The sequence below is a fragment of the Octopus bimaculoides genome, chromosome 3, assembly GCF_046866305.1.
Source record: "Octopus bimaculoides isolate indiv1 chromosome 3, ASM4686630v1, whole genome shotgun sequence".
Taxonomy (NCBI): Eukaryota; Metazoa; Mollusca; class Cephalopoda; order Octopoda; family Octopodidae; genus Octopus; species Octopus bimaculoides.
In genome coordinates, this window is record NC_142930.1 from 132,141,667 (window position 1) to 132,165,060 (window position 23,394).

The following is a 23,394-nucleotide window of genomic DNA, read 5'->3' on the forward strand; positions in this document are numbered from 1 at the left end:
GATGCCTTTCTTAATGCCAACCACTTTACAGAGTGTACTGGGTGCTTTTTACGTGGTGCCACCTTCAGGGCAGTGTCTGTGACATTTGAAAAATCTTACCAGACCAGTGAAATCAATTGGATTTCTGTTTTAAATACAACTGTAGTTACTTCAAACAGGACGGTCATGATTGGAAAGCCTTTAATAATTAAATCTTAAATCTAACTCTTATGATTCTATATTTCTGTTGAAATACACTGCTTTTGATTCAATTAATTTTGAAAATAATGAAGAATTTAGTAAAATAACTTTGTAGCAAAATGTAGTCCTTCGACCCATTGGATCCATCTAACCCATGCCAGCTTGGAAGATGGATGGTAAAAGATGATAATAATGAGGATTATTAACCTAGCATTTGTAACTTAAATTAACATAAAATTTTGATGGTATGTTTTAACTTTGATCACTCTAAAACAAAGCTTGTATCATAGAACTAGGGGTGGTTCTAAGATGGGTTGATATCAAAAGGATTAAACAAGTAATTACGAGTGTATATAAAGAAATGTAAGATATTTCTAAACTAGTAATTGGCACAGGCATAGCATTGTAGGTTGATGTATGATGGAAAACAGGGGAAGAGGTTAAAATTTCAGAGGGTTGCAAAGAGAACTGTTTAGTACAGGATCTGGAAAGTAACACTCAGTAAGAGGAAGAGGAGGATGACAGATGAGTGTATTGAGAGGGAATATGTATGTATAGGGGTAGGGGCAGAGGTTGTACAGCTAACTAATATAGGGGAGCAGATGCTGTTACAGTAGTAACAGAAGAGAAAAAAAGCATATTGTGATGTTAGTAGCTAGCTGGTTAATGAAACAGAGAGAGGGAGAAAGAAAGAAAGAAGGGGAGAGATGAAAGTAAGATTTTCTTGAAGAATATGTTTAGGTGCATATGCACTGGCTATGAGAGGAATAAAGTCCTTTTTATGATGAGAAGACTTCTAATGAACCAACCCTTACTGCTAGGAGGGAATTAATCAGTTGGTTAAGATAAACTTTGCTTATAGAATTCAGATATACCTCTGGGTGGAGGGAATTCTTTTCTCTGCAAAGCAAAGTCTGTATCTCCTACTGCTGTTAAAAAAAGGTCTGCACTTTTCTAGTAAATTCCAATTGATGCTTTTTACATGACACCAGCATGGGTGCTTTTTATGTAGCACAATACAGGTGCTTGTTACATGGTACCAGCATGTATATGGGAATATATCAGATCTTACTGGCATAAAATCTCAAGTGGATAAGAAGGATTCCTGTGAACAAAAGAAAGCTTAATGAATGTGAGAGATATATGTATTGTTGTAGCATCCAGTGAAATTTAATCAATTACACAAATGGACACAAATCATTGGTTGTCTTATAAAGCTGTAGATAACTAGATTGGAGACTAAATAGCTTGGTGATAAGAAATGTTTGGTGATAAGAAATGTTTGATAAGAAATGAAGTAAATTTCAGAAATTATGATTGTCAGTTTGTCATTTCTTGTCAACTTAAAATTTTAACAGGCTCATTTATGCTGTAAAACAAAAATAAATTTTAAAACATAATTTTTTTGTATAAGATAAAAATTTATTTTTGTTAAAAAAAAATAAAACAAGTAATATTCTCAATAATAATAATTCCATTTTTTTTATAAGAAGCAGAGGGGAGAGAGACAGGGGGGGGGGGGGCGAGGAGGAGTTTTTAAAATTCAAGCTTAGCCCAAATGTAAAGTGAGGTTAAGTGAATCATTTCCTGCTGAGATGAAATACAATCACAGATTTGTTTTGCCAAAGAAACTACAATCACATCACCAACCAACAAATCAACAACCTTCCACAGCACACATCAGTATTATACCCAAACTATAAAACTAAGTACAATAGTCAAAACCATAAATAAAACACTGTAACAGTTTTGTGGACCAGGACTGGATAAAGTGGTGTTTGAAGAAGTCGGAAAAGTTGTTTCCTTTGCATAATTTGTTTCGTTTATCATTCCTGGGTATGGTTCATATTTCTCTTCTGAGTTCACATTTGAACCATTCTCACCTCCTTTCTTATTTGACTCATTCCCATTTTCTGATTTCATGTTTGGTCGATTCTCATTTTCTGGCTCATTGTATGGATCTTTGTCGTCACCATTGTGTTCTCCATCTGCATTTGCAATATAATAGAGACTCCATGTGTTACACTTGGCTCCATAGCAAGTCCGGGTACAGGTTTCTTCATGTAAGCTCGATGTACATGACTTGTACATTTCATACAAGCCATCCGTCCAACATCCTCGAACAGCTGAGTTGACTCGTCTCTCCTTTGACCCTGTAATGATATTAAAAAAAAAACAAAAAAAAAACATTAACTTGATTTCTAACATTAACATACAGGAAACCATTGTTGTATACTCCCATAATAATTCCATGACAAACACAGCATTTGCTAAAGAAATTACTAGAGGTTGTTCATCAACCTGATGCTACAGAAAGAAGAACAGTGTTCCTAGGTTTAAAAAGTTTGAGAGAGAGAGAGATACAATCATTACTGTTTTTTTTTTTACTTGTTTCAGTCATTTGACTGCGGCCATGCTGGAGCACCGCCTTTAGTCGAGTAAATCGACCCCAGGACTTATTCTTTGGATGCCTAGTACTTATTCTATCGGTCTCTTTTGTCGAACAGCTAAGTTACGGGGACGTAAACACACCAGCATCGGTTGTCAAGCGATGTTGGGGGGACAAACACAGACACACATATATATATATATACATATATACGACAGGCTTCTTTCAGTTTCTGTCTACCAAATCCACTCACAAGGCTTTGGTCGGCCCGAGGCTATAGTAGAAGACACTTGCCCAAGGTGCCACGCAGTGGGAATGAACCCAGAACCATGTGGTTGGTAAGCAAGCCACTCCTGCGCCTATTACTGTTTTTTTTGTCATCATCATCATTTTGGCATCTACTGTTCTGTGTGTATGCATGGTTCACCATTACAGAAGACTTTTCTATCACCCGATGGCGTTCATCTGTTTCCAAGGAAGTAAATAATCCTCCAGTCTAGTGAACAACAGACAGCCTGGACATGCTTTCATAGAGAACTGCAAACAAATGACACCGTGTGTATAAATAATGAGGCTCTTGTTTACAGTCCATGTGTACACATCAAAACGAGAAGGAATATGGAGTAAATCAGGTAAAAAAAAGGCTTTTTGTTTTCTCCCTGCCTTTTACAAGGCTGCTGGAATTGGAACGAGAGAAAGAAGATATTCTCAAACTGGAAACCTGACCTTCCACCCAGTTTGACATCTACATAACGGCCCAAAAGTTATATGTTGGTGTTAGACTGGGTGACAAAAGGTATTTTAGATAGATAAGCCAAACAGGGGCCATAACTCTCTAAGCTATATCTAGAAGCTAACAAACAACTTGTTAAAGATAGTCTGGCTCATAATTATCAACATTATCGTTTGACAGACACTTTCTACGCTGGTATGGGTTGGACGGTTTGACTGAGGACTGCTAAGCTGGGGACTGCAAGAGGCTCCAATCTGATCAGGCAAAGTTTCTACAGCTGGATGCCCTTCCTAACGCCAACCACTGAGAATGTAGTGGGTGCTTTTTACGTACCACCAGCACGGGGGCCAGTCAAGCGGCACAGGCATCGACCACATTCGGATGATGCACGAATACCAGTGTTTCTTATTCAATTCATATCCACTGCACATGACAATATCAAATTTTGGTAGAATACCCAATAATAATAATAATAATAACAATAGTCCTTTCTACTATAGACACAAAGCTTGAAATTTAGGTGAGTGGGATAGTCCATTACATCATTCCCAGTACTCAACTGGTACTTATTTTATCGACCCCAAAAGGATGAAAGGCAAAGTCAACTCCGGTGGAATTTGAACTCAGAATGTAAAGACGGAGAGAATGCTGCTAAGCATTTCGTTCCGCATGCTAATGATTCTGCCAGCTTGCCACCATAGTAATAATAATAATAATAATAATAATAATAATAATAATGATAATAAATAAGGTAAAATTTGTCAGAGCTAAATAAGCAGATGTTATATAATTAATAATGATTTCAAATTTTTGCCACAAGGGCAGCTTGGGAAAGGGGATTAAGTCAATTACATTGACCCAGTGCATAACTGGTAATTAATTTATCGACCCCAAAAGGATGAAAGGCGAAGTTGACCTCAGCAGAATTTGAACTCAGAACGTAATGACAGGCATTCCGTCCAGTGTGATAATGATTCTGCCAGCTCGCTGCCTTTGTCATATAATTAATAACAATTAGTGATGAAGATATTTTTAGCAATGAGTTCCTAACATTATTAATGTATACAGCAGTTTTGTAAAGAATAATTTAATAAGCAAAACAATGGAAGATAGGAAGTAGAATGAAATTTAGGATAATTATAAATATTGCTTTATTTTAGTTGAACAAAAGAAAGTATATACATACATACATTAATATATATATACACACATATAAATGCACAGTGCTGACTAGAAAGGAAGAAAGGATACAGGTGATGAATAGAACAGAGTGGTGACATTTAGTAGAGATGACCCGGAAATTGTTCCTCATCGATTACTATCGCAAACAGCAGTAGCTTCCTTCAGGCGCGAACATGTTGTTGATTGGTTGAAATTACCCAAATACGACAATTTTAACACAAAATAACTTCTAAAATAGGAAATTTTGTCAAAAATGTTCAAAGTAAACCGTGTTCTCCATGAGAAATTCTACCAGTATTTGAAGTTTCAAACTGTTTAGTTAAAAAAACTAATTAAAAAATCTGTGATTGAGATGGAATAGATCTTATATATATATATATATATATATATATATATATATATATATGTTGATTCACTGGAAGCAATAAAACACAGGACTCAATACAAATATACTCTTTACTCTTTTATTTGTTTCAGTCATTTGACTGTGGCCATGCTGGAGCACCGCCTTTAGTCGAGCAAATCGACTAGTACACATGAGATGTTGAAATATCGTTCACTAGATGACAATGGCATTTTTCTTTTAATTTTGACTCTATTATTATTATTATTATTATTATTATTATTATTATTATTTCTACTCTAGGCACAAGGCCTTGAAAATATTTTGGAGGAATGGGGCTATTCAATTACCTAACCCAAAGTAAGGAAACCTTGCTAGTTAGGAACGGGGGAATATTGAGAGCAGAGAAAAAAGGGAAAACAAAGGAAGAAGTACAAAAAAGACATGAAGAATTTCGCAAGAAGGGACTACACTATCAATTCTATGTAGCCACAACAGAAGTTGCTGGAAAAAATAGGTTGGATTGGCTGATGAAAGGAACAATAAAAAAAAGAAAATGAGAGCACTATACTGGCAGGGCAAGACCAAGCTTTAGCCATGAACTGGAGGGTCAACCTTAGGAATGAGCAAGTGTCTCCACTGTGCCACATCTGCAATAGAGTTGATGAAACCATTTCCCATATCACGAATGAATGCCCTAGACTTGCCCAAACTACTACAAGTTGTGGTGACATGACCAGGTAGTGAAAGTGCTACATTGGAAACTGTGCAAAAAGTGGGGGCTTGAGAGAGGCAAGACATGGTATGAGCACAAACTGCAGAGAGTGATGGAGTCAAAGACTAGCAAAATCCTCTGGGATTTCCCAATCCAAACAGATCAGGTGCTAGAGCATAATAGACCAGACCAAGTGGTGGTGGACAAGGTGCACCACATGTGCTATATAGTTGATGTTGCATGCCCCTTTGACCTATGAATAGTCAAGAAGAAAGGTGAAAAGATAGATAGATACAATGCTTTTAAGTATGAAATAGCCCGTTTATGGAAAATGAAAACGGTGAAGATAGTGCCAATTATTGTTGAGCCCTTGGGAACAGTATCAGAAGGCATCAAGGGGAATATAAAAGAAATTAGAATAGAGTGCCCAGTTGAACTGTTGCAAAAAGTTTGCCTCCTTGGTATGGCCAGAATAATCAGAAAAGTACTAGATAGCTGAAAAGAACTAACAGCATGGTACTGTAGGCTGCAGGTAGCAAGCCTGCTATGCATGCAAGACTCCAGGAGCTCCAACAAAACCTGTGATAAAGAGAAAATAATAATACTGTAAAAACTGTAATTTTAATAGTATGTATCTCATCTGACTGCCCCAAATCTAACATAGGCATTAATAGCAAAAACTTTCTGGATAAATCTATACCTAAACTTAAGGTCTTTTTTTATAACACCAAAGAATAATAAACACATAGTCAGTCATTAGTTGGTTGAAACCACTTCCTACTAAACTTAACTCTAAATTCCTGTAATTCAATATTTCATTCATACCCCAATCACCAAACCATTTCCAATTTAGATCTTAACCTTTATGTTACCCTAGTTCTGATGAAATACTGCACTCCCTTTGTTTCAATTGAGTTTGAAATTAATGAAGAATTATGAACCAAATACCATTTGGTTCATAAATTAACATGATATTTTGATAGAGGAGGATTGTAACAGAGAAGCAGGGGTGATCTCTAGCAGATTGGTATTAAAAGGGTTAAATTATGCTAGGACAATTACTAACATTAGTAATATAATATTTCTTTTCTAAAGATTAACCTAGTTCTACATTTCACCAGCATATTATTAAATGGTTACGCACCTCTTGTATAAACAGCCCTTGAATAGCATTTTGAGTTACAAGCCACAAGGTTTGCTGTTGATACATTCATTGGAGCATACAGGCATTCTTCTCCAATACGAGTACTTGTGTATGTATAGCTGCAGCTGTAACATAATTTTGCAGGACTTCCTGAAAAGCAAACAAAGCATACATTGTTTAAAATGTTAAGCAATAATTAAGTGTATATCACTTAAGAAACTCTACCAGCATGAATAAAGAAAGAAAAACACAATAGATAAACATTGGGTATTGTAGTGTTTTTAAACAGCAGCAATTATTTAAATATCTATGTAAATAATAGCCTAATGTTGTTTGGCAGTGGATTTGTAGTTAATTAAAGCATTAGGGAAAATGCTGTGCTATTTTTAGTTATAATTCTATACATTCTGAGTTCAAAGCCTGCCAAGGTCAACTTTACTTTCATCCCCCTGGGAGGGTGGCAGGGCAATGAATTAACATGATATACTCATTTGTTTACTGATTTATGCTTATGACAAATTGGTTTGTGATAACATGGATTGGCAATCAGTCAAAGAGTCTACTAGTTACGATATTTTTCAGTTATATATATTTTTTTATTATTTATTGATTATATGCATGTTCTTTTATTTTTTACTTGTTTCAGTCATTTGACTGTGGCCATGCTGGGACACTCTGCCTTGAAGAATTCTAGTCAAGTAAACCAACCCTAGTACTTTTTTTAAGCCTGATACTGATTCTATCAATTTCTTTCCTTGAATTGCTAAGGCAGTTGTCAAGCAGTGATGGAAGAAAAATACACACACACAATAGGCTTCTTTCAGTTTCCATCAACCAAATCTACTCACAATACTTTGGTCAGCTAGTGGCTATAGTTGAAAGACACTTGCCTAAGATATCACACAGTGGGACTGAACCCAGAAACATGTGGTTGGGAAGCACACTTCTTACCACATAGCCACACCTTCACCTATTATTAAATTTTACTCTAATTACATTTCCAAATGTGAGACAATATAATTATGTGTGCTTAATATTGTTTTAAGGGGTTATTTGTATAAGTTATGGGGACAACTTGGAGCTTTGGAACAAAACTTATTTCCTCCATCACTTCCCCCAATGCCTCCTCCCCTCTCAAAAGCAATTGTTTTTGTCTTGCAAGTACTTGGTGACCCTGTCAGTGCAGATGTCACTTAGAAGCGCCCAGTCCACACTGTAAAGTGATTGGCATTTGGAAGGGCATCCAGCTGTAAAAACCTTGCCAAAACTGACCTTGTCTGTACTTGTGCCATGTAAAAAGCACTAAGTCCACTCTGCTGAGTGGTTGGTGTTAGGAAGGGCATCCAGCTGTAAAAATCCTGCCAAAACAGTTGCAGAAGTCTGGTGCAAGCTATAACCTGCACCAGACTTTTGAACATACATATCAATTGGTTTCTACAAAATGACAGCTTCTTGTACAAATATCCAGCTATTAGATCCCTTCTAGGTGCCTTCCTATTCTGCAGTTTGCCTACTGCTATAGCAAAGGTTTCTGCATCAATTTTGCATGTTTTACTGTTAGTGTTGGTACAGTTAGTGTTAGTCTTCGCTACTGAGTCAGCTAAATTTGGAGACACACTCAAATTTAGCGATGGCGGGAGCAGTGGTTTGTTTACATAATTTTTTACGCCGCGTCCTGCAGATTTTGACCCTTTTTCAGTGTTTTAGGAGGATCGAGGATCAGTTGATTTGTTTTTTTTACAAATGCTGCTTGTTGTTGGAGCTGTTTCCCCATAATGGTATTTAAGTTGGGATGAGGCTTCGTCCCAGTATTGTTTTAACTGCTTCATGTATCCAATTGAAGGGTCATTTTTGGCTTTTTCATAGCACTGAAGTAAATCTTGGTTTAGTTGTTGAGTCCAAGTAAAATGAGAAGAGTACTTGTTTGTATGTATGTATGTATGTATGCGCAGCTTTGTATGTTTTATGTATATATTCTCAGGCATGTAGTTACATATCTAGACATGCTCATATATGTATTTAAATGATAAACTTCTATGTATCTATGTATGTATATATGTATTTATGATTGTATGTATGTATGTAAATGACAGGCTTCTTCCAGTTTCCGTCTACCAAATACACTCACAAGGCTTTGGTTGGCTTGCGGGCCTAGTAGAAGACATTTGCCCAAGGTGTCACGCAGTGGAACTCAGGGGCGGACCCAAGGGGGAGGGGCTGAGGGGCACGTATCTTCCCTTAATAAAAGAAGAGCGCTCTTCTAAATAATGTTATTACGCCATTTTTGGGAAGACTTCCGGCCGTCTCCAACATTTTCTCCCAAGTTTGTTTATTTTTAAAATTTTGCTTGCCAAACCTTCCCGTTTTCGTGTCGAAAAAAAAAAAAATTTTCTTAAAGGGTGGTGATGAGGGGGGGGGGAGCAGAAGTTTTGCCTCATTTTCTCCTGGAATTGTATTCCCTTCTGACCTTGTGCCCTTCCTTCGAAAAATTCCTGGGATCGTGCCGACTGAACCCGGAACCATACGGTTGAAAAGCAAAGCTTACTACATAGCCAAACTGAATGGGGTAAATCTTGTCTTCCGCTAAATACTTCCATTCAATGTCTTATTTGAAGAGTTTTGTGACTATCGAAGTCAAGCCTGATGAAAAACAAATTTACTTAACACATCAGATGTTTACATAAGTTTAAACAAACAAGTATTGGAAAACGAAGTATTTTAAATGAGCATCAAGAAAATCATGTAGCATGAATTATTCATGCCTAATAATAATAATAATAATAATGAAACAAGAAGGCGGAGACACCCAGTCTCATGACAGTAAGATTTCTCATAAATTTGTCATATTTAGATACAACCTTATAAAATACCCTAAAGCTGAGTTTACTGAAAATCTACCTCAAATCACACCTACCGCATAAAAGCAAGTCTCAGATACATTATACGTAAACAAAAAAGCGTAACAAAAACGTGATGAAAATGCCTTTGTTGATCAAAGTTGGCCTAAGGCTGTAGAGGCTATACAAAAAAACCCACATACAAATGCGCATTTTTGATTAATATCAATGATTAATTAATCTTAGTGATACAGTTTCAGAACAAGATAATATAAATAAAATTATTTGGCGGTTATATTCTTATAACTTGCGGGACTTTTCTGTTTTAGTAACATCCGCTATTTAGCAATGTCTTGTTTTTAAAATTCTCCGATTAGCCTCAGGGCAACAATACATTCTTGTCTGCATTTTTATAATTCCAACAGCGGGATTATGATTCATAATTTTTTAGCCTTGGTCAGCCAAGACTTTGCAGACCTATGATCAACGGTAATCCAATCACGATATCGCATATTTTTTAGGATTATTCACGATTATACAACCAATGTCATTTTCCTTATTTAAGACGTTAGGTAAGGTTCCAACTAAATTTTTGCTGCGATTTGCGCAAAAATTTGTATTGTGAGCAAAGTTTCCCACTAAGTATAATACGCATTCATACGAGTTACCAGCGCTCAGGTTTCTTCTTTTCCAAAAATCTGATTTCATCTTGAAAACTTTATGTATGCACATTTTTTCCTTTAATTGTAAAACGTGTACATGTACACAAGCGCACGGTTTAGACGCAACAGTGAAGGTAGGACGTGTTTTAAGGGAGATTTAGGTAGCAGTTATTTCTAGCAGGTCAACAAAGGCTCGTTTGTTGGTAGTTAGCATAGTGCCTTCAAGAATGATATTTGCTGATAGAGAAATTATTAAATGAACCGTACTTTGGTTAATTGTACAAATGTATTACGCTGAGTACGAGATATGACTTGGGGTTGCGAGTTAAAAATCTCGTTCATATTATAAATTTAGATGTGTCACCATATGTGATGGAGGGAACATAAAAATAAGTTTCAAATTTTGGCACAAGGCCAGCAACTTTAAGGTGGGGAATAGGTCAATTATATCGACCCCAATGTTCAACTGGTGCTCACGACTCCGAAAGGGTGAAAGGCAAAGTCGATCTCGGTGGGTAGAACTGGAACCCAATACGTAAAGAATCAGAAGAAATGTCACTAAATATTTTGTCCTACACGTTAACGCTTCTACAAGGCAATAAAAAAAAACATAATCCTTTCTACCATAGGAACAAGTCCTGGAATTTATGAGGACGAGTTTGTTCGATTACATTGGCCTAATGCTAAACTGGTATTTATTTCATCGATTCCGAAAGGATGAAATGCAAAGTCGACTTCAAAGGAATTTGAATGCAGAACGTAGAGACAGACGGAATGCCGCTTCTCGTTTTTCGCGGTGTGCTAAGAACTCTGCCAGCTTGCCGTTAAGGACATGAATATAATGAAAAGGGGGAAATAAATAAACAAACAAAAAGAAAAAGGGAAAAAGAAAGCCTGCAATGAAAACTTCGGTTTTGGTGTCTGTAGAGTCGATAAAGTAATGTATTAATGACTCTACTATATCGACATGATGTTTAAGTTTGGTGACAATGTCAGCAACCGATTTTCTTCACGCAGTTGCTTATGAAAAATGATGGAGCCTCTGGGTCACAGCCGATTATGCTTTAACTACATTTGTTATCATGGTGGGATTTGAACACAAACATAATAAGAGATTTTAATACTGCAAGATTCCTGACGCGCTGATTCCACCATCCACCACCCGCTCTGTACATTAAGAAGGGAAATAAAAGCATTGCTAAAATGCTATGAAAGAAAAGCGAATTTAACAACAATACTTTGCAAGGAATGTAGGACGAATACCTAAGTTACTGTCTAAATACACTATGTTTAACTTTGAAATATGTGCATACAATTACGCATGAACTGTTCAACTAATTTCTGTGAATAAAAAGAAACTTCATTTGTTATAAATGAATTCTCCGTTGCCATTTAAGATCCGTTAGGCAATATTCTTGGTACAAGATTAGAATTAGCTTTCATGGTAAAATATTTTGTCTAAAACTGGAAAGTAGACGAGCACCATTGAGAATAGTACTACCTTTTGGATAGAATTGGTTTCGACCCAATTGAAAGAATCTCGTTTCATAGAGTTGAGTCACTTAGAAAGTTAATGACTGGATAAAACTAAAATAAAATAAAAATATATTTTGGAGCATCCAAAATTTCCTATAGAAGAAATCAATTTATAGAAAATATAATTTCCTTGTCGAATGCTTATAATTCCCAAAGTGGTACTGATAGAAATATATATTTTTCAGTGCTTGGAGAGTAAAGATAAATATTATTGGATATGCACTGATCCATGAAATGGATAATTAATATAGAGAAACGAAAGCAGATTAAAAAAATAATAATAATCCCATTCAGTCGTCTCCTCCATTGGATACGAAACTCGGCTTGTGAAGACCTGTTGGGGCAAGCGAAAGCGAAATCGTGACGGCACCTGTGCCCAGCGTCGCCTTCCTAGCACTTGTGCCGGTGGCACGTGTAAAGGCATTCGAGTGAGATCGTTGCCAATGCCGCTGGACTAGCTCCTGTGCAGGTGGGACGTAAAATACACCATTTTGAGCGTGGCCTGACTGGCCTTCGTGCCGGTGGCACGTAAAAGCACCCACTACACTCTCGGAGTGGTTGGCGTTAGGAAGGGCATCCAGCTGTAGAAACTCTGCCAGATCAGATTGGAGCATGGTGTAGCCATCTGGTTCACCAGTCCTCAATAAAATCGTCCAACCCATGCTAGCATGGAAAGCGGACGTTAAACAATGATGATGATGACGATGAGTCATCCCGTTAAATTTAGACAGTACACCACTAAAACCATGAAGATAGCTACGAATGTTAAGCGTCAACATCATGGAGGCTCTTTCCCAGTGAACACACATACTCAATTAAACAAAGACTGCATCACAAGGATGGTCATATGAGGAAAATATTGCACTCACCAACATCTACAACTACTCATAGCAACAGGAACTGGAAACTGGAGAAAATTGAAGCAATTTTAAAGTTCAACAAAATCCAAAATGAGCTAACATCATGTAAGACACATTGGCTTCCTGTGTAGACTCTAGAAAATTCTGTAAAGACCAATCCTTTACATCACAAATCCACACAACTCGGGCAATCGCCTGGGGCGCCATGTGCTAGGGGACGCCAAGGAGGGCGAGACAAAGACAAGGAAATTTCCACGACCGTCAGCTTGTACACGCCGAAGTTTAGCTTTCCCAGGGTGCCAGTAACCCTAGGGTCGGCCCTTCACACATCTCCTTCACCAAATCCTAATACAGATTCAGGCCTAGCCTCTGCTCTCAATAGTAGAGTAGCTAGGCAGAGCAAGAGGGAGGGTTCGCCCCAGGCAATATTTTTGGGTCAGTTATATAAGCCTGGGGCCGGCAAACTCAAGGGTTGCTCCGAGCAGTACACTCTTGCTATGCCGAGACCTGTCTGTTTTCGTAACACCATTACTCAGATACTTCCAGCTCATTCATCACTCCTAGTCTTGACACCCACATTGTGTTCATGCATGAAAGAAGAAAAGAAGAAAAAAAGCAGCGGAAGAGAGAGAAGGGCATTTACATAAAGCAAAGACTTGAATCGTTTGGGCAACACTGTCTGGAACAAGGAATTTCGAAATAAGCTCAACACCAATCGAACTTTTGTGTTTCCCATAAAGTCGATCGTCAAAACATATATACAAATTAGTTTCGAGAAACAAAAAATATAAACTAAAATTTTACTGGATCATATAACTGACAACCAAATAAGATAGCTACCTATCTAGGTTTTGTATATATAGATTCATTCACTTTCGGTTGTGCCTGCAACTAGCGTTTATTAACTTAATCAATAATGTTTGAATCACAAATGGTGTGTACCAGAAGGTTAGAATCGTCAGTTTTCTATTGACTGAAGAGTGAAGTAAGCATAATATTGCCCAGTGTGATAGGACTGCATTTATTAACGATGTATTATTTTGATCTGCTAGAAATAGCAAACAAATCTCCCTTAGAAATACGGCATTGTCTCAACAAGGAAAGAATACACATTAAATCGGTTTCTCTCAACCATTTTTTAAAACCTACGGATCCCTTTGGTTCTTATTTTACTCCGATGGACCCTCTAGCCATTCCATGTTTTAAAAAAATCACATATTTTTATAATTAAACATTAAGGTATTGTATTAAAAAAGTGTTAAAACATTTTGTGACTTGTAGAAATAATAAGTTTATTGCAGATAATCTTCGCTCTTGGAGATTATCTGCAGTAACCATCCAAGAGCAGAGATTGAGGTTTGCTGTCCACTGCTGGAGAAGTAAAGAACTTGTGAGTAATGTGTGTTGCTGTGGACACCAAATCATGGTACCACAGCGGTTGGAAGACCACGGAAGACGTATATACAACAGGTTGCAGAAGATGTTGGATGCTAAGTTGAAGACATAAAAACACTAATGGAAGATCGGGAGAGACAGAGAGAGGTAGTCAGACTGGCCCGGGCAATCAGCCTGACTGGATGATGCCTCGATAAAAAGAAAAAATTACAGATAAATTTTAACAACAAAATCTTATTTGGATCCCTACTCCACAAGGGCCATACAGAACCCGGTTGAGAACCACTGCATTAGATAATGTAGTTCTATATACCCCCCCCCCAAAAAAAAAGGAAAAAAAGGTACGGGTTGATTATGGCTAAAATACCATTGATCATAAGGTCTGTTGATTCAGGATTGACCCCAGAGCTATATAACAACTAGTAATTATTTCTGGGTCGTCAACCTTTCTATAAATGAGTTGTGTAAGTTGCTTTCGTCTATCATCGTCGGTAGTTTGGGAGGGAGAGGTGAGTGAAGCCTGCTAAGTTGTTTTAGAATGACAACGAAACTGGTTGGTTCGATTCACATTCCAGGCTACCTAAAAATCCGTTATGGGATCAAATTTTACGGGATAAAATACATATAAATAAGTGCCTGTTTATTCATTCATAACTCACGCTGCATTGGTTCTCTAGAAAATAACTATATCAGTTTACCTCGGAGAATCTTAAATATCATTATACACGCAGTATCTCCAATCTAGAGTGTTGTAAGTGACCTTAGAATAAGAGGTTTCGATTTCCAGTCGGAAACAATTCACTTTAGTCGTATGGTTACGAAACGTATAAACTTCACGTAAATTACAAGGTATATAATATCTGAAGATAGTTACCTTACAAAAACAAAATACTCCAAGTACTAAAATGTAGATTTCAATTTAAATAAACTTTGCAGAAAACTTCACTAAAAAGTTCGGAAGTTTGAATATCATTTTAAAAAAATAATTTATTAGTTTGGACTTTAAAATTAAGACAATGCTTATACCCAGCCCCCAAAGGGGAACAACCTCTTAGGACTTGAAATTACAAATATTTTGTAAATTAAATAATTCCTTTTTAATGTTATCTTTTATGCGACGGATAGGTAGAATTATTAGGGTGTCGGAAAGGGCGAGTGCATTGCGGTATTTGCTTCGATTCGCTGTGCTCTGGATCCTAATACTGCCGGGATGAACTTCATTTTCGGGATCGATAAAAAAAAGCAACAAAAAGAAAAGTACCAACTGAGGACGGTGGATTGGTAGAGCTATAAAAGCGTCGGGTCGGATATCTTGCGGTAACTGCCCTAGTTGTTTGCGTTCTGAGTTCAAATCTTGTCACATCTTCCAGTGGTAGCCTTAATCAATCACCTGGTTTAACGACCTATCTAGTTCTAGGGTCCCTTCAGTGAATTTCATTCTACTGCTAACATTCCAACTAAGGTCTCCGGTTCAGGAATACCTTTTCCCATCGCACATTAGTCTCGTAGACCTGTAAGGGGTCATGGACAGTGCCTTTACCCTGATTAAAAGTTTTTTTTTAAGGCTAGAGTAATTAATGCATAACAAAAGAAAAACAAAAAAAAAACTATGGGCTTCCATACAAATCACTAGTTATAAAAAGCAATAAAGCACTCACAAACCCCATAAGTACCGGTTAAATAATATAGTTGTTAACTGCGAAGTGAAACTAATAACTTGTATTTCTAAAGCTTACCTTGTGGAAGACATAATGTGACAATAGCAGCAAAAATCAAATTCACACACGAAACCTCCATGCTTGTATCTGTCAGCTTGTTTGTTGTTAATCTGTTGAAGTTTATTTACAAGCGACTCTTTAAAAAGGTTTCACTCATTCGACATAGTCACGTGTCCTGTAATTCTGAGTTAATCGCTTCCTTACCTGCACAGCTATTCTTGTTTAATGCGTTGACATGCCATAAAAAGAAAGTACTATTTGTCAGTCGCTTCCTTTGTCTTCATCAGATACATACGTACGTACATACATACATACATACATTGTTTCTATTTAAGTCTAATCAATTAGTAATCACTCTAGGAATAAGTCATCTAAAATAAGACTAAAATTACAAGACGCCTGAACATCTGTAACAAATGCTTCACTTTTTTTTCTACTATTTTAGCTGTCGTGATAAATGTTGGTAGTCGTCAGTAACATAAGACTATCGAACAATAGGCAGTGCTGCGTTCAGCTATATCATTTTTGCATTCTAAGTTCAAATTCCAGCAGGGTCTGTATTTCGCTTTTTAGTTTTCTTTGGTGGAGCTGAACGTTGTTCAAATACTTCTTGATGGTTTCAAATTTTGGCACAAATGCTACTCAACTGGTAATTATTTAATCGACCCCGCAAGGATACAAGACAAAGTCGACCTCGGCGGATATTGAACTCAGAATGTAGACAGTCGAAATGCCGCTAAGCATTTTGTCCGGCGTGCTAACGATTTAATAATAATAATAATAATAATCATCTTTTCTACTATAGGCACAAAGCCTGAAATTTTTGGGGAAAGGACTAGTCGAGTACATCGACCCCAGTGTTCCATTGGTACTTAATTTATTGACCCCGACAGGATGAAAGGCGAAGTCGACCTCAGCGGAATTTGAACGCAGAACGTAAAGACGGAGAAATGTCGCTAAGCAGTTTGACCGACGTGCTAACGTTTCTGCCAGCTCGTCGCCTTGTTGTTGTTGATGATGATGATGATGATGATGATGATGATGATGATGATGATGATGATGATGATGATGATAGACATAATTAGTTGATGCTCAAAACTAACCCAATTGGAGTAAAAAAAAATGCCATGATAAATACACTGGGAATTGTGCAAGAAGTATGGGTTAGAATGTTCCAGAAAGTGGTATGGGCACCAACCTTCGCCAGTGGCAGAGAATGATCAGGTGAAACTCACTTGGGATATACCAATATACACAGACAAGAAGCTACAACATAACCAACTCTCTCTTACGGAAGGAGTTCACAGAATGGACCTGCATCGACGTAGCTATATCTGCGGACCAAAACCCTGCCATGACAGAGGATGGAAAAGTCGGGAAGCATCAAGACCTAGAATTGGAAGTGAAAAGAATCTATAGCGCCTCAAAAGTGAATGTGGTACCTATTGTGATCGGTGCATTTGGGACCATCTCAAAGTGAGCAATACTCTGGCATCAAAAGCTGCAAATATCAAACTTTTCAGGAAGTGTTCAGATGGCAGCAATATATGGAACAACTCATGTGTTGAGGAAAGTGTTGCGTCTCAAAGCTGCAGGATGGAGCTGAGATGTGACATAGACATAGATAAATGAGTGTTACGTTAGTTCACTGGTAGTGAACAGCTGACACCGTAGTACAGCTCCAGCGTTAGAAACTGTGCAAAGACAACAACAACAACAATAATAATAATAATAATATATGGATCAATTCCCGTCAGTTTAATTCTGTCCTAAAGTTTAATTTTGTCCTAAAGAGCCAACATGAATAATCATCTACGGTATTATTCGGCCTGTCACTGCATTTGTTCGAGTGTTACACAAACTTAACTATGGAATGACATCAGAGACATAATTGAAATTTTTTACACAGTGAAACGTGTTTTCATTGTTTTTTTTTTAAATATTTTTTTTATCGCTGCTATAATGGCTTTTGTTCCGGATCTTGTTCAAAACGGGGGCACCAGTATTTTCTTAACGAAACACTTTGAAACTTGGGACACTAGTACAATGTGTCATATAAAACATCTTTTTCTCTTAGTCTTCTTAACAAAAAAACGTACATCGCAAGTTATTTCATGTTAAAGTTGTCGTATTTCTGTAATTTCAACCAATGACTGACGTCCATTCAGCCGTAAAAATTAAGTGCTGACTATGTAAACAAACGATTCTCGGCGGTGATAAAATTATTATTTCCTTGTCAAAAAATGGCTGAAGCATATTGGCAGTAGCTAATAAACCTTTCTATTATAGGCACACGGCATGGTTTTTGAGGGAAGGAGCAAGTCAATTAGGGTTAGGGTTAGGGAAAACGAACACACGTGTGTTGCCTCTCTGCAAAATGTCAGAAGTAATGGAGACTAAATACGCTTTACACCGCTTAAACTGCCAAAGGAACCGCTTAAACTGCCAAAGGAGTAAGTGTCAACAGCTGAATACTTGTCAGTGATTGGTTGAAATTATCGAAATAAGACAATTTTTTACATGAAATAAATCCGAATACAAAATTTTTTTTCTGTTCTATAACACAAAATAGATAAGTATACGAAGTTTGAAAGTCTTTCGGTACCAAAAACACTACATAAAACATAAATGAAAACTGATGCCCCCGTTTTGAACAAGATCCTTTGTTCCTTTAGAACTGGCTGGCCACGTATCTCCACGCTCACGTATTCTGACCCACTCGTCTTTCCATCTCTCGTCACCCTTGTCCCGTCCAACACCCCCAGCCTTTGTATCGTGCCGATTACTATTGCTAATTCTTCTTCTACAGAACACCAGGAATTTTCCTTCATGTCTTTTTTTTTTGTCGATATTGACTTGAAATTTTAAACACAACATTAACAATATCAAGCTCATTGACCCAGAGAGGGCTTGCATGGGATTCGCTCTTTCCCCAGCAGATAAAAGTGTTGCAATTTTAACAATCCTTACTACGGAAGAAAATCAAAGATACAATCGGAATTTTTATCATAATAAAACAGTGCTGTGAACATCCACAAAAAGGATAACCATCCACGTATCATATTTAATGTATACATATCAGTATTTGTTCTGATGTAAGATACCTTATGGACGTGTTATGTCAAAAATACAGTAAATGTCAGAAGAAGACAAAAATCGAAAAGGTCCAAAAATGCCGAAATGTACCTGGTTCTCTGCCTGGCCGATGCTGGGATGAATTTTCGTCTTCCTCTTATATTTATTGTACTTTTAACGTTGCATCATTATAAGAGATGTTATCTCAGGATAAATACTGCAGTAACTGGTTTATCAACTGTGTATATACATTAAGTATGATACATAAATCGCTATTTTAAGAAACAACTGCCTCATTTGCATATACCTGATATAAGGACATTTATGAGAGGTGAAATTTCCACGGGATTTACTCAGTGGTGTTGCTATAGTGTGTGCCACCCGAGGCAGCCAATGGGTTTGTTTCAACCCCCACCTCACCCCTGCCGTTGCCCTCCCCACCCAGATATAGGCTTATAAAACAACCCAAATGTGCTGTCATTATAAAAGCATCGCTCAGATTGGACTGCTCAGTCGCCGTTACCAGAGTTACTGGTTATATTTTATTAGCTAAGGACAATGTCTAATTTAAGGTTAAACTTCTGACCACCGCGACCGCGATGCCATTTTGAATTACAGATAAATTCAATTCGCATCAAATATGCCAAGAATGCATTTTGGAAAGTCATGAAAATCACAGCATTCCGTTTTGTGTTTCGTACCAAAGAAAGTATTTGACATCTTTTCAGCGGGACAACTGAGACTGTAACAGCGTTTCCGATTCCAGTTGAAGTCTATTTCGTGGCATGGCCGAATGGTTAAGAAATACTCATCACAATTAGATGTTTTAGGCTCTGAAACTTTATGAGCATTTAGATTTTCCCTATTATGTTTCGAGTGTTTGATAGAAGGAATGAGTCAAGGAAATGGTGGGAGTAGAAAACATAAAACTTGTATTTTATATTCCTCTCTTCCTTGTGCAGTTTTTGAGTGGCTGAACATGGAAATATTTAATAATGGATTTGTTTGGTGTTCAAGCGTGGCTGTATTATCTGGTGCTGTCAAAAGACGTGGGCCAATGTGTAGCTGTTGTATTATTGTTAAATCACCAACAACCCTTTTGGTTTCATTGGATGGGTATGTTAGAAGACGTTCATACCTTTCACATTTATTTGAATGAATTATGTGAAATTGCTTCAATTTGAAATAATCTCAGTTCTTTAAGAGATGCTCACCCACACACCTATATTCAGGTATTGAACACCATACTTATTAAACACATCAATACACGACTTCATATGAATTCATAACCTACGCTGTATTTGGTACTCTAGTTATTAAAGTACCACCATATAAATCAGTCATGCAATTCACAATATTGTTTGTATATTTAATAACCAGTTCATCGGCACTTTCTGCCAGCATTTTGGAAAGCAAAGGTAAGCGATCTCTGATGAGCTTTAAGAAAGACGAAACTAGATAGTTCGATATTCATTCCAAGCTGCTGAAAGCCTTGCGATTTAAACACGAGGTCTAATTTGGCAGTGAGACGAAGTATATGTTTATTAAACATGGACATAATCCTGTATACTTCTCCTCTTGTATACACTAATTTCTTTGCCGTTTTCTTTGGCTGTATCCTTTTGTTTGTTTGTTATTGCTTTCTTGTGTCAGAATATAAAGACAATATTGCGAACGAAAGGAATCAACTAATTTAACTGACCGTAGATATTGAGGTGAATTATAGAATCTACCACTTTTTAGTACACACATACACACTCTCTCTCTCTTTATCTATCTGTCCCTCTCTCCGGCTGCTATCTTAGGTTTACTGAATCATACTACATTTATAAACAGGTATCCCAATGTTCTCTTACACTGAGATTTTTAATAAATTCATCGTCATTGTGTGCTTTTGTGGCTATTTATGACCGGAGCAGGCCACACGTCCATATCTTCCGTGGAATAATGTCTAAAGACTAATGTCAACTCTCTCTCTCTTTCTCTCTCTGTCTCTCTCCCCACCTTCCTCTCTCACGCACAAACATGTCTTATCTTAAATGTTATAATTAACGAAAACATTAATATTCTTTCTCATCTAACCTAAAATAGCAAGAGACCAGTTTAATCTCTTACGGTTCACTACTAAGAGAATCCTGAAATAACTTGTTATTTAAGGTGAAAAAAAGCATCATCAAAGCTATTTTTTTCATCTCAAGATAAAACCACTGATATTTGAAAAATTAACTTTCAGCTTTGCTGCAAAGTAGGAGAAATTATCAAAGCTGGAAGGAAAAAAGAACGACTTTTTCTCTCCTTTTGTCGAGCGCCATTAACATTAAAAAAAACGGTGTGGCTGTGTGATAAGAAGCTTGCTTTCTAACCACAAGGTTCCAGGTTCAGTCCCACTGCATGGCATCTTCGGCAAGAGACTTCAACTATAGCTTTGGACAGACCAAAGCGTTGAGAGTGGATTTGGAAGACAGAAACTGAAAGAGACCCGTCGTATATATATATATATATGTATATATATATATATATATATATATATATATATATATATATATATATATATATATATATATACATACAAAGTGTGGGGGTTTAGTTCACAAATGATCTAAACGATTAGGTACGCTAGGGAAGTGCTGTAACGGATTACTAGGGCTCCAAGGTTATAACCGAGACGGTAGTTATGGAGCCATTGCAGATTTCCGATGCAGCGGATATATAATTGTTAAAGAGTACAACAAACATTAAGGCAAGGCAAACATCTCAAGTCGTATACAATATCATTATTGGAAAACGACTTGAGATGTTTGCCTTGATTTAATGTTTGTTGTCCTCTTTAACAATTAAATGTACGTGTGTGTGTGTTCTGTAAAAGAGACCCATAGAATAAGTACCAGGCTTTAAGAAAATAAGTACTGGGGTCGATTTATTCGACTAAAATTTCTTCAAGGCGGTGCCCAAGTATGTCCGCAGACTAATGATTGAAAAAAGTGAAAGATAAACGACTCTTGACATTGTCGAAATCAACCTGGTTTTGAAGCTTAATCAAGGCATATATGATTCATTTACATCGCTATGCTACTTATGGAAAGAGCATGATTGTTGCATTATCTTCTTTAGACCATTTCTGCCAGAGAAAATAAAATTAAAAAAGAATAAACTGTTGGTGCTACTTTGACATGTGATCTACAATTTAAAGGGAGATTACTTTAGGTAACTTTTTAGTTTACTTTTCAATTTCTAAATTTCTTTCTAAATTCTTTTGTACATACTTAACATTGTAAATGTTTTTTTTTTTTTTTTACTATTTTAATAATAAAACCATGTTTCACTGATGTCTTAGTAAATAATAATAATAAACCAAGAAAAAACAATGTGATAATAAGCGCGTAGATCACACAAGTTTGACGGCCGCGAGTTTTGCAACGTAAAGTCGGTAAAATTGCACCATTTCCCCCTTCTCTTCGAGTTTCCTTCATTTCTCCACCACAACGATGACATGGTGCAACAATTTCATCATCATCTAAAAGGCCATTTCTTCGTAAAAATGCAACTTTCTTCGTCTCGTCGCCGATCACATTGTAAAAATCTTTAGCCAATAACTTTAGGATTTTTAGAAACTGAAAAGTAAACTAAAAAGAAACCCTTTAAATTGTAGTTTGGTTCTAAAGTAGTACCAAACTGTTTTTGCATTCTAATCTAATTTGGTTCAACTCTGATGTTGTTTAGCCTCATGTCAACGCACACTGATGACCAAAAGGCATTCCAGCAATGACCCTTCCATAATTTTTGTTTACATACGCTTACATGCATACATCAGCGTGTCGCTCTATCGACCTGATTATCGGATGTTGTTATACACCGTTAGTCACACAGCGCTTCCTTGCGTTGTTTTAGCCCTCGAATGATGCCACCCCGCCAGTCTGTCGCAGAGTTACCGACTTACAGCTGAGTGGACTGTGGTAGCGTGAAATGAAGTGTTTTGCTCAAGAACGGAACATACGAGAGCCGGTCAAGGAATCGAAACTACGATTCTTGCGTGTAATACCCTAACCACTAGGCAACGGTCTTCACACACACACACATACAAACACACACACACGCATCCATACATGCATAAAACACACACACGTATCCATGCATACATGAAATACACGCATACACATACATACATATGTAAGAACGACCGTGCGAACCCAAAAGGAGAAATGGTGACGAATGGAAAAAACAGGACTCCTTTTATTAAAACGCGTCACACGGTCGAACACAAAAAATTATATCAAAGATGATATAAATATATGTTATACTTCGATAACATAGTGAATTCGTAAATGGCCAGTAAAGGAAGACGATAGAACACAACCGATAGAGATGAATAACAGTAATATTTATTGTGACATTAAAATGTATGTCTGTGTGTGAGTGTGAATGCGACATAATGAAAACATAATAAAAAGACAGGCCGTCGTATAAAGAAAAGAGTGTGTGTAAGTGATACATGTATGTGTATGCGTGATATACAGCAGATATAAAAAGAGTCAGTAACACGTATACAAATTTGCCAGTTCTTAGAGTACACAATAGGAACAGTCTGTATGTAAGAAGTTGAGGCGTGTGTGGCAGAGCGATCACTT

At 37.0% G+C, this 23,394-nt stretch overlaps 1 protein-coding gene across 1 annotated transcript; it reads right to left on the reverse strand.

Moving 5' to 3' along the window:
- On the reverse strand, window positions 1-16,066 carry LOC106875664 (uncharacterized). The gene is made up of 3 exons (XM_014923904.3): window positions 15,713-16,066; window positions 6,687-6,836; window positions 1-2,333 (listed from the first exon to the last, which is right to left on the reverse strand). The coding sequence occupies exons 1-3, from the start codon at window positions 15,771-15,773 to the stop codon at window positions 1,867-1,869; spliced, it is 678 nt and encodes a 225-aa protein (XP_014779390.1). The 5' UTR covers window positions 15,774-16,066; the 3' UTR covers window positions 1-1,866.
- Between the last annotated feature and the right edge of the window lie 7,328 nt (window positions 16,067-23,394).

What these genes read in the sequence shown, in the direction of transcription:
- LOC106875664 (XM_014923904.3), bottom strand. Translation starts at nt 15,773, where the DNA reads ATGGAGGTTTCGTGTGTGAATTTGATTTTTGCTGCTATTGTCACATTA. An exon ending in CACATTATGTCTTCCACAAG is followed by an intron (nt 6,837 to 15,712) that starts GTAAGCTTTAGA and finishes TTTGCTTTTCAG; the next exon opens with GAAGTCCTGCAAAATTATGT. An exon ending in AAGGGCTGTTTATACAAGAG is followed by an intron (nt 2,334 to 6,686) that starts GTGCGTAACCAT and finishes ATATCATTACAG; the next exon opens with GGTCAAAGGAGAGACGAGTC.